Below are 13,062 nucleotides of genomic sequence, written 5' to 3'. Positions count from 1 at the left end.
CTGAATAGTTGGGGCAAAAATGGTCGCAATATTCGCGCTTGATACAGGTCTGAATTTTGATTGTAATTAAATATTTGAAACATAAAAGGTTTCTGACACAGAATAACTGTAGTCAAAGAACATAGAATCGGTTACATGATTTGAATTTATATTCAATTTTTTGCTTTTGTGCAATACAGCAATACACTTTGCTGTTGCGAATTGCCCCCCCCCCCCCCCCCCCAATAAAAAAATTAAAAATTTATCCCCCCTTTTTTTTTTGCTTTTGTGCAATACACTATGCTGTTGTGTATTAACCAGCCCCCCCCTCAAAAAAAAAAAATTCTTTCCCTCCATATATGGTCATAATCTCAATTCAAATTTCCAATGGAGTTTGCAACCATAATTACCCATTTAAATTTACCATAGTGCTAACTTAATCTATTTTATAATAGAATTTAAAATATGGTGTCAAATCTTTCATATGTTGGATTTTTTTGTAAAAAAAAAAAAAAGATGCAACATTTGAAGATATTTTTACTGGTCTTCCTTTATAAACATGCATTTCTTTAAACATGAAAAGCAGTGTAAGGGAGGTAATCAAAACGTTGTATTTGGATTACCTCCCTTAAACTGCTTTTAAATTGTCTTAATTGTGCATTAACCATTACTTTATACATAATTTGAAAGCAGTGCAAGGGAGGTAATTCAAATGGGATAATATATTGTAAGATTGGGCAAACCAAAGAGCACTGATAATTCAATTTTTGATGAAATCAAACAAAGTTTAATTTTGGAACACAATTTGGACCAACTTTGAAAACATGCCCAAAATCTAAAATCTAAAACACTGTTTGATTGGGCATATAATAATTCAATTTTAACCAACTTGAATACTGTGCCCAAAATCAAAAATCCTAATACACGCTTAAATTCAGCAAATCAAAGAACCCCTAGAATTCATTTCTTTTTTGAAATTAAAACTAAAGTTTACTTTGGGACCCTTTGGACCTTAATATGGACCAATTTGAAGACGGCTGGCCCAAAAATTAAAAATCTAAATGCACGGTTAGTCTGCATATTAAAGAACAGCAATAATACAAATTTGGATGAAATCAAACAAAGTTTAATTTTGGACCCTTTTGACCTCAATGTAGACCAATTTAAAAATGGGGCTCAATATCCAAAATAGTAATACAAGGTTAGAACCAAAAAATTAAAGACTTTAAAATTAATCCCATTGAAATTGGTTAAAAGATTTGTCTTTATTTTCAATTGAAGATTTCCTGCTATTCTGCAATACTGTGCAATTGAAGATTTCTTGCTATTGCGCAATACTGTACTATTGTGCAATACCTATGCTATTGTGCAATACTGTGCAACTGAAGATTTCTTGCTATTGCGCAATACTGTGTGCGCAATACTGTGATTTTGCGCAATACTGTGCAATTAAAGATTTCTTGCTATTGCCCAAATACTGTGCAATTGAAGATTTCTTGCTATTGCACAATACTGTGATATTGCTCAATACTGTGCTATTGCACAATACTGTGCTGTTGTGCAATACTGTGATATTGCCCAATACTGTGCTGTTGCGCAATACTGTGCTATTTTGCAATATTGTGCAATTGAAGATTTCTTCTTGAAGCTTTTCAAAAAATTTGAAATTTCAATAATTTTGAAGAAAAAAATATGAACCCCCAAAAAAATTGAAAAAAAAAATCCCCCCAAACTAACTCCTTCCCAGCCTTTCCTTTGTCGTATGGAACCTTGTAGTACAATTTTAGAGAGATCCATACACTAAAACACAAGTTATTGTCCGGAAACTATAGTAATTGTCGGAAACCAAATGTGTATAAAAAATGCTGAAAACTGATTACTTTCCTGAATTGTCTAAGTCAAAGGACCATAACTCTGCACAAAATTTCAGACCGGAACAAAATCAGAAATTGTTCTATAATTTGTCATGGTAAACCTAAAACTGTATACCAAATATCAAATCAACATCTGTAAGCATAACAACAAATAGTGTGGAAAACTGATTACTTGCGTGAATTTAAGAAGTCAAAGGACCTGCCATGTGAGGGACTCAAACTCATAACCTGAGTGTAAAAAGGCTACTGATATAGTAGTTAGCTACGTAAATGAATATTTGCTAAAATAGGACAAAGTTAATTGTAGGCCAAGCTAAAAATAGTTATACAATACAGTTATCTCCATTTCTATGCATTCTATACAAAATAAAAAAATGAGTATTTGACACAGCATAGGTTTATGACACAAAATGAATGTGGTCAAAGAAATGAAAAATTTGAAATTGGACATTTACCTATTATGGTCCAATATCCCAAATCTAAGTACATTGTTAGAATCAGCATATTAAAGAACCCCAAGAATTCAATTTTTGATGAGATAATTATTAATTAAATCATTCCTGTTCAAAGGGAAATAACTCAAAATAAACAAGAGACCAAATGACATAGAAATTGATTATTAATTATACCATTTCTGTTCAAAGGGAAATAACTCAAATTCATATAGTAAAAATCACTTTTGTTTCTGAAAGGTCTACAACTCAACAACGAAAAAAGCTAAAATCGTGAAAATTGAACTTGACCTTCATTTAGTCACAGGAAACAACATATCTTAATTTGAAAAGATTTCGTCAAAGCGTTTTCATGTTAATGAACAGACACTGTTTGGCAGCCGCCCGCCGCCGTACATCTCCAAATCAAAAACCAAAAACAATTAATTATCAAAAGTTAAGAAAACTTGCTCTCGTCTTGTTCGCTCTGGAATATGAAATAAAAGACATCTGCTAATTTTGTTGAATATTGAAGAAATCACATAATATTAAATTCCTGAATTGAAAAATGACAACTAAGCTTAATTAAAAGCTTGTTAAGTGTGGATTTAGCGCCTCAAATATATGATGTTGTCCAATCAAAATGGTGATAACAAATAATTGCATTAGAAATTTAAATTGATTGTTCCAAACTAATGTTTTAAGATTTCTCTCCTGAAGTATTTTAGTTTTGCGGCATTTGATTTCTGAGTTTTATATTTCTTTATATTTTGTAACTTATTTTCTACTTGATTCATTCTAAGTGTAAGCGTTTGTAATTCAACACCATATCTATCACTATATGTACCTGTAAGTATTCCATCACTTCTTTATACTGGAGAGATTTATATTTTGCTGCTAGATCGTATGGCGTCAGACCCTGAAATACAGACAAATCTTTATATTGCTTTTTACCTGTTACAAAGAAGGCTTCTGTAACACATAATATCTTACAATTAGTAAGACCAGTAGCAGCTGAGTGATGATTTATTTAATCTTAACAGATGCTAACCATATATACCGGTATATAACTCATGAGACGACATTTCGATTATTTTTCACAATTTTGTGAAGACTTTAAATAGGCTTTTAACTCTTTTTTTTAAAGAATCAGAATAAAAGTTCCATCTGTCACCATTTGGTCCTGTAATTTTCTTTGCAGTCTGAAGATTGGTAAATGCATCCTTATGTCTACATGAGGTGTGGAGGACTTTGGGGGTTTTCATTTTTAACTATCTTTTCTAATTTTGTGGGCACATTATTCACAGTTCTTTATATTTTTAACACTCCAATATTATTCTCTATTTTTTATATTTTTGTACCCAATTCTTTTCTATTCATTAATTCTACCCATCCAAACCCTCCTATATCTGTATACTCCATTCAAACCCTCCTATATCTGTATTACACATCCACACCCTCCTATATCTGTATAACCCATTTAAACCCTCCTATATCTGTATACCCCATCCAAACCCTCCTATATCTGTATACCCCATTTAAACCCTCCTATATCTGTATTTCCCATCCAAACCCTCCTATATCTGTTTTACCAATCCAAACCCTCCTATATCTGTATACCCAATCAACACCCTCTTATACCTGTATTACCCATCCAAACCCTCCTATATTTTTTCCAGCTGAATTTAAGTATTTTAGGGGACATTTTTTTATATTTTAAAACAAACAATTTCCAAACCATGAAAAGTAATGGTAAAGTATTAACTGAAAATAATTTTAAACTATTATTATCAATGCACTTCTGGCTATGATAGATAAATGTTTAACACTTTAACAATTTCCTTGATTATATTCAATTCACAAGTCACAAGGAGCTCAGTATGCATCTATCATGTCCATCTGTAGAGTTTTATACATTATTTCTAGAGATGATGATGGGGGTTATTAAAGACCTTGACTGGCTATACAGCCCTCCCACGGTGGTTGATATTAGAGTATAATATAAAAAAAGTTAAACATTTAAAGGAAGTCGAGATGAAAAAAACTAGATATCATTGAGATGGGAGCCATCTCTGTGGGCCCCGCTGTGAATAATGTGTGGTAAAAAATTTGTATCTTTATCATTGGACATGGGGTTGTCAACTCAAACCGAAGTTTATGACCTTGACCTTTGACCTAGGAAGTTGTATATAAATTATGACACACCCTCTGGTGTTGGTTTATATACATGTCAAGTATAAACTTTGAAATCATAACGGTTCTCAAGATATAGAGCGGACACGATCTTTACTATAGGACATGGGGTTGTCAACTAAAACCAAAGTTTTTGACCATGACCTTTGACCTAGGAAGTTGTACATACATTATGACACACCCTCTGGTGTTGGTTAATATACATGTCAAGTATAAACTTTGAAATCATAACGGTTCTCAAGATATAGAGCGGACACGATCGTTACCATAGGACATGGGATTGTCAACTAAAACCAAAGTTTTTGACCTTGACCTTTGACCTAGGAAGTTGTACATACATTATGACACACCCTCTGGTGTTGGTTTATATACATGTCAAGTATAAACTTTGAAATCATTACAGTTCTCTAGATATAGAGCAGACACAATTTGTTACAGACGGAAGGACGGACAGATGGACGGACAGATTGATCACTATAGGGCGTCCGCCATTCGGCGGGGCCCTAATAATTTTCAACTATTTATTTTCTAATTGTTCTAAGGTAGAAAAAGAATAAGTAATATTCTCATATGTATTTGCATTCAATTTGTTTTAGATTTAACCTTTTTTACAAAAATAAACACAAATTTAAGGAGTATATTGTGAAAGGTGACAAAAAAGGTGAAGTAACTCAAATTTTTTGTGAAACAACTTTGAAATACACAAATTATTTTTGACCTAAAGCTAAGGTAATTGGTGTTAATTAACAGTGTGTTTGACACCAAAGCTGTCAAATAAAGCCGTGCACTGAAATGGGTCACTTAATTTGAGTTTACACAGCTAGTTGAACTTCTTGTAAAGGAAGAATTACGAATTTGCCGGTATTTCAAAGGAAATCAGTCTGAAGGCCAAAGAATCCGGGTGAAAACAAGTCATTATCGGAATTCCCGGATTATTTAACTACCCGGCGGGTATTTAAAAAATCTCGGGTGAGGGGTGAAAATCTCAGGTCACACCCGCAGGATACGGGTCAGTTAACAGATATGTAAGTTGACTTCCTTCACCTGCCTTGGGTACACAAAAGGCCAACCTAAAGCCGGGAAAATGTAATACTACTTTTTTCCCTATACTGTGACATAAAGATATAAATAATTCTTATGACATTATCAATGCAATACTGAGTTATTGTGAAAACCTTGGCTATAGTAAATACTTGTATGTCCCCATTACTTAAAGAAACATGGATCATTTTATGTCCCCACCCCTACATGCTGGTTTACCTCTTTCTGTACTTCTTTCAGATAAGGCTTAATAAACTACCTGTATCCAATCATATCTTAACTTATTTAAAAAGAATAGTAAACAGTGCCATTTTAACAGATAAAAATGACAGTATCATTCAATTTGTATTCATTTTATCCTTAATTTACAACATAAGCACAAATTCAAGATTTTTCATACTTATCTCCATTCCATGCTTTAGTATATGTCATATTGTGGTTCAAAATTTCCGAGCTTGTTATAAAATTCATTATTCTGTCTTGAGATGATAAAAAACAAAGATGTTAGACACTTAAAACATTAAATATGCAAAAAAACTCATCTGTAAAGTTGCCTTTGTTGCCTGTATTAATCTATGAAAAAGCTGAATTATGTCCCTTGGGAGTATTCATTTCCAACAATAGTTCTTTCAAACAGTAGAAAATGAAAAATTATATATGCTTGATATAATAAAAGATAGAAACTACAAAATGAAGCACTATTGAAATATTTGCTACATGAACGGCCAAGAATGTGAACAATTCTTTGCACAGGAGATTATAAATTCTATCTAAATTTAGCCTCAATTTGGCCTCTTTTTTTCCTAGATGGACAATTTTAACACTGAAAATGCTTCTATTTTGACCAAATATTGCCTTACTCCATAAACAGTACAAACTTAACCAGACAATTTCCAATTTTAATAGATTATGTCTTGAGAAATACCAAAGTGATACATTTAGAGAATTACACAGCCAAAGGCAAATATTTCAGTAAAAAATATTTGCCGCATGAATTCGGGTGTTTCCAATTGAATTAATCATTGCGAAAGGTGAAAACAAATACAAAAGAATTAGAGTTTGGTGTATTTTATACAAAATAGTTAATTTTGAAATCCTAGAATAAAAGTTTCATATCAGTACCCATCAATTTGACTTCTTGTGATGACTCAGCACTTTTCTCAACACAGTATTGGTCTCAGTGAAAAATTTCTATTCATGGTGATAAAAATCAAATGTACTAATCAAAAGCTTTAAAATAGTACAATATAACTGAACTCTGATTGATTTTGTTTTCCCTTGCTCTCTTCAGTATAGGGAAAACGGTAGTATTTATTCTGCCATAGGCGACAATACTAACATTTTCTAAATTTACCACTTTTTATAATAAAAACCTGGACAAAACAGTTATGTGTGGTATTAGTACTTTATTATTCTGTTTTAAAAATTGAAGTCAAATAGTACCATGACCAACATCCAACGGAGCTTGTTTATGTTATCCATGCCCTCCGTCATTTTACACCAAATTTATGAAATTTTGGAAGTCTTTTCGAACAATTCTCTAGAAAATATTTCAATGGGTTTCAAAATTTATATTGTAAATATACACACTGCAGTTATTCATAGATAAATAAAATAAAGTTAGAGAACGGAAACTAAAAATTCAGCAATTTTTATGTTTATAAAGGGACATAACTCAAGAATGGTAAAAGTGTTCTCACCAAATTTTGTACTTAATCTGTATTATGTAGTAATAAGCATTGTGTATGTTTCATAACATTTGGTTGAATCAAACTAAAGTTCGAAAACGGAAACAAAAAATTTGTACTTGATCTTAGTTTTGTGGTAATGAATATTGTGTATAGGTTTCATAATGTTTGGTTGGGGCAAACTTAAGTTACAGAATGGAAACTAAAAATTTTGCAATCTTTCGATTTACAAAGGGGCATAACTCAATAATGGTTAAAGTGACACTACCCAAATTCAACTTGATCTGTGTTTTTTCAGTGGAAGTAAAAATTAAACATTGCTTTGTATAAAGCATTGATTGTAGTTGATTCAACTATAATCATGGACAAAGGAAGATAACTCCAATTTCAAAAATTAATTGATATTTAAAAAAAAATAAAAATTTTGCAATTTTTCCATTTATAAAGGGGTATAACTCTAGAACAGTAAAAGTGACGCCACCAACATTCAAACTTGATCTGTGTTTTACTAAAAATTTTGCATTTTTTCCATTTATAAAGGGCATAACTGGAGAATGGTTAAAGTGACCCCACCAAAATTCAAACTTGATCTTTATTTTGTGGTAATAAGCATTGTTATAAGTTTCATAACATTTGGTTGAGGCAAACTTAAGTTAGAGAACAGAAACTAAAAATTTTGCATTTCCATTTATAAAGGGGCATAACTCTAGAACGATTAAAGTGACGCCACCAAAATTCAAACTTGATCTCAGTTTTGTGGTAATTAGCATTGTGTATGAGTTTCATAAAATTTGGTTGAGGCAAACTTAAGTTAGAGAACGGAAACTAAAAATTTTGCAAATTTTTCCATTTATAAAGTGGCATAACTCTAGAATGGTTAAAGTGACGACACTAAAATTCAAACTTAATCTGTGTTTTGAGATAATAAGCATTGTGTATAAGTTTCATAACATTTGGTTGAAGCAAACTCAAGTAAGAGAACGGAAACTAAAATTTTTGTAATTTTTCCATTTATATAAAGGGGCATAACTCTAGAACAGTTAGAGTGACGCTACCAAAATTCAAACTTGATCTGAATTTATTGGTAATAAGCATTGTTATAAGTTTCATAACATTTGGTTGAGGCAAACTTAAGTTAGAGAACAGAAACTAAAAATTTTGCATTATCATTTATAAAGGGGCATAACTCTAGAACGGTTAAAGTGACGCCACCAAAATTCAAACTTGATCTCAGTTTTGTGGTAATTAGCATTGTGTATGAGTTTCATAACATTTGGTTAAGGCAAACTCAAGTTAGAGAACAGAAAACAATTTTGGGACGTACGGACGGACATGTACGTACGTACAGACGGACAAGGGTAAAACTTAATGCCCCCTCCGCTACGGTGGGGGCATAAAAATATATATTGTACTCTTACATCTAATCACAGCGCTTCTAAGTTGACTTCCTTCAACTGCCTTGGGTACACAAAAGGCCAACCTAAAGCCGGGAAAATGTAATACTACTTTTTTCTCTATATCTGTATACCCAATCCCCATCCTCCTATATCTGTATACCCCATCTATACCCTCCTATATATGTATACCCAATCCACACCCTTCTTTATCTGTATACCCCATCCACACACTCCTATATCTGTATTACCCATCCACTCTTTCCTATATCAGTATTCCCCATCCACACCCTCCTATATCAGTATATCCAATCCACACCCTCCTGTATCTGTATTACCCCTCCACACCCTTCTTAACCTCTATACCCCGTCCACACCCTCCTATATGTGTATACCCGATCCACATCTTCCTATAGGTGTATACCCTATCCATACCCTCCTATATCTGTATTACCCCTCCACACCCTTCTCAACCTCTATACCCCATCCACACCCTCCTATATGTGTATACCCAATCCACATCTTCCTATAGGTGTATACCCTATCCATACCCTCCTATATCTGTATTACCCCTCCACACCCTACTCAACCTCTATACCCCGTCCACACCCTCCTATATGTGTATACCCGATCAACATCTTCCTATAGGTGTATACCCTATCCATACCTTCCTATATCTGTATTACCCCTCCACACCCTTCTCAACCTCTATACCCCATCCACACCCTCCTATATGTGTATACCCCATCCAAACCTTCCTATTCCTGTATATTCCATTCACACTCTCCTATATGTGTATACCCCATCCACACCCTCCTATATGTCTATACCCCATCCACACCCTTCTATATGTGTATACCCCATCCACCCCTCCTATATCTGTATTACCCCTCCACACCCTCCTAAATTTCCATACCCCATCCACACCCTCCTATATGTGTATACCCTATCCACACCATCCTATATGTGTATACCCCATCCTCACCCTCCTGTATGTGTATACCCCATATACACCCTCCTATATCTGCATACCCTATACACACCCTCCTATGTCTGTATCCACACCCTCCATAAAACTTTTTCATATCTTAAGTTAAATTTAAAGGATCAGATGACTTTTGACTATTGCCTTGAAAAAGAATCAATTTGACCAACCATATCTTATACATCATTTTAGTGATTCATTAAAATAGTTGAACACTGGTCAAATACTATAAAATATTACCTTATGTGTTGTAACCATGGGACTGGCACCTCCTTCTACTAGACATCTTGTGATCTGTAGACGTCCATACCTAGCAGCCCAATGTAAAGCTGTGTATCCATCCCACTATAATATAACCAAATAACATGTCAATATTATGGACAATACTTTGTTATCAATATCAATAATATACAACATATCCTACAACTGACATTAAAACTTGTCTGATAAACTGGACAATGGTGTGTAATAAATATAAACAAAATATATATCACATGAATCAGTGGTCAAAACTGAATAAAATGACCAGTCACACTTGTATTTATATTCTATATAAACAATAAATAAACATGTTTTGTTGTGAAATGTCAAAACTTCCATTAAACCTGATATCTTAAATTTTTTTTTTTTTTTTTTTTCATAAAATGTGTAAAATAATTATATCAATGGATTCAGTAGAACAAAACAAGTAAAATGAGACCCCACTTTATATGATTCTTACACATATTTGTTCATTAAAACTGTCTAATTAACATCAGGATTTAGTGTAGATTCAGTGTAATCATTCATTTTAATAAAATAATTTTTTTAAAGAAACATGAAAAGGAGTTATATTTTCTGATTCAGAACAATAATAAGAGTAAAATGAGACCCCACTTGATATAATTATTACAAATATTTGTTCATTAAAACTGTCTGATTAACAACATGATTTAGTGTTGATTAATAGTAATGTGATCAGACTTAGTAGATAACATACATCTGTGGTGTCGATCTTACATCCTGTATCAATGAGAAGTCTACAGACCTCCAGGTGTCCTCTACTGGCAGCCAACATTAATGCTGTCTCTCCATACTCCTGGAATAATACAACTGACATCAAAACTTGTCTGATAAACTGGACAATGTTGTGTAATAAATATAAACAAAATATATATCACATGAATCAGTGGTCAAAACTCAATAAAATGACCAGTTACACTTGTATTTATATTCTATATAAACAATAAATAAACATGTTTTGTTGTGAAATGTCAAAACTTCCATTAAACCTGATATCTTAAAAAAAAAATTTTTTCAAGAAATGTGTAAAATAATTATATCAATGGATTCAGTAGAACAAAACAAGCAAAATGAGACCCCACTTTATATGATTCTTACACATATTTATTCATTAAAACTGTCTAATTAACAACAGGATTTAGTGTAGATTCAGTGTAATCATTCATTTTAATAAAATATTTTTTTTAAAGAAACATGAAAAGGAGTAATATTTTCTGATTCAGAACAATAATATGAGTAAAATGAGACCCCACTTGATATAATTATTACAAATATTTATTCATTAAACCTGTCTAATTAACAACATGATTTTGTGTTGATTAATAGTAATGTGATCAGACTAAGTAGATAACATACTCTTGATGTGGTGTCGATCTTACATCCTGTATCAATGAGAAATCTACAGACCTCCAGGTGTCCTTCACTGGCAGCAAACATTAATGCTGTCCCTCCACCCTGGAATAATACAACTGACATCAAAACTTGTCTGATAAACTGGACAATGTTGTGTAATAAATATAAACAAAATATATATCACATGAATCAGTGGTCAAAACTCAATACAATGACCAGTCACACTTGTATTTATATTCTATATAAACAATAAATAAACATGTTTTGTTGTGAAATGTCAAAAATTCCATTAAACCTGATATCTTAAAAAAAAAAACAAATTCAAGAAATGTGTAAAATAATTATATCAATGGATTCAGTAGAACAAAACAAGTAAAATGAGACCCCACTTTATATGATTCTTACACATATTTGTTCATTAAAACTGTCTAATTAACAACATGATTTAGTGTAGATTCAGTATAATCATTCATTTTAATAAAATATTTTTTTTAAAGAAACATGAAAAAGAGTTATATTTTCTGATTCAGAACAATAATATGAGTAAAATGAGACCCCACTTGATATAATTATTACAAATATTTATTCATCAAACCTGTCTAATTAACAACATGATTTTGTGTTGATTAATAGTAATGTGATCAGACTAAGTAGATAACATACTCTTGATGTGGTGTCGATCTTACATCCTGTATCAATGAGAAGTCTACAGACCTCCAGGTGTCCTCTCCAGGCAGCAAACATTAATGCTGTCTCTCCATACTCCTGGAATAATACAACTGACATCAAAACTTGTCTGATAAACTGGACAATGTTGTGTAATAAATATAAACAAAATATATATCACATGAATCAGTGGTCAAAACTGAATAAAATGACCAGTCACACTTGTATTTATATTCTATATAAACAATAAATAAACATGTTTTGTTGTGATATGTCAAAACTTCCATTAAACCTGATATCATAAATTTTTTTTTTTTTATTTTTTTCATAAAATGTGTAAAATAATTATATCAATGGATTCAGTAGAACAAAACAAGCAAAATGAGACCCCACTTTATATGATTCTTACACATATTTGTTCATTAAAACTGTCTAATTAACAACAGGATTTAGTGTAGATTCAGTTGAATAATTCATTTTAATAAAATATTTTTTTTAAAGAAACATGAAAAGGAGTAATATTTTCTGATTCAGAACAATAATATGAGTAAAATGAGACCCCACTTGATATAATTATTACAAATACTTGTTCATTAAAACTGTCTGATTAACAACATGATTTAGTGTAGATTCAGTATAATCATGATAACAGGTATGTTTCACATTCAGTGTTGTACTTTGATTACAATGTTTCCAATTCAGTGATGTACTTTAATAATAGGTATGTTTCACATTCAGTGTTGTGTTTGATAATAGGTATGTTTCACATTCACTGTTGTGTTTGATAATAGGTATGTTTCACATTTAGAGTTGTGTTTGATAATAGGTATGTTTCACATTCAGTGTTGTGCTTCGATAATAGGTATGTTTCACAGTCAGTGTTGTTTTTGATAATACGTATGTTTCACATTCAGTGTTGTGCTTTGAAAATAGGTATGTTTCACATTCAGTGTTGTGTTTGATAATAGGCATGTTTCACATTCAGTGTTGTGTTTGATAACAGGTATGTTTCACATTCAGTGTTGTGTTTGATAATAGGTATGTTTCACATTCAGTGTTGTGCTTTGATAATAGGTATGTTTCACATTCAGTGTTGTGTTTGATAATAGGCATGTTTCACATTTAGAGTTGTGTTTGATAACAGGTATGTTTCACATTCAGTGTTGTGTTTGATAA

At 32.0% G+C, this 13,062-nt stretch overlaps 1 protein-coding gene across 1 annotated transcript in view; it reads right to left on the bottom strand.

Moving 5' to 3' along the window:
- Positions 1-13,062, bottom strand: part of LOC127731837 (uncharacterized) — a 395,646-nt gene that overhangs the window by 283,202 nt on the left and 99,382 nt on the right. The window contains exons 5-6 of the mRNA XM_052240678.1: positions 11,884-11,985; positions 10,565-10,663 (exon numbers count right to left, since the gene is read on the bottom strand). Coding sequence (XP_052096638.1) covers positions 10,565-10,663; positions 11,884-11,985 — 201 coding nt within the window. The remainder of the gene's footprint in view (positions 1-10,564; positions 10,664-11,883; positions 11,986-13,062) is intronic.

This window comes from Mytilus californianus, unplaced genomic scaffold, assembly GCF_021869535.1.
Source record: "Mytilus californianus isolate M0D057914Y unplaced genomic scaffold, xbMytCali1.0.p SCAF_21, whole genome shotgun sequence".
In the NCBI taxonomy this organism is placed as follows: domain Eukaryota; kingdom Metazoa; phylum Mollusca; class Bivalvia; order Mytilida; family Mytilidae; genus Mytilus; species Mytilus californianus.
The sequence above is the reverse complement of the archived record's forward strand: the minus strand, read 5'-3'. Positions and strand labels throughout refer to the sequence as shown.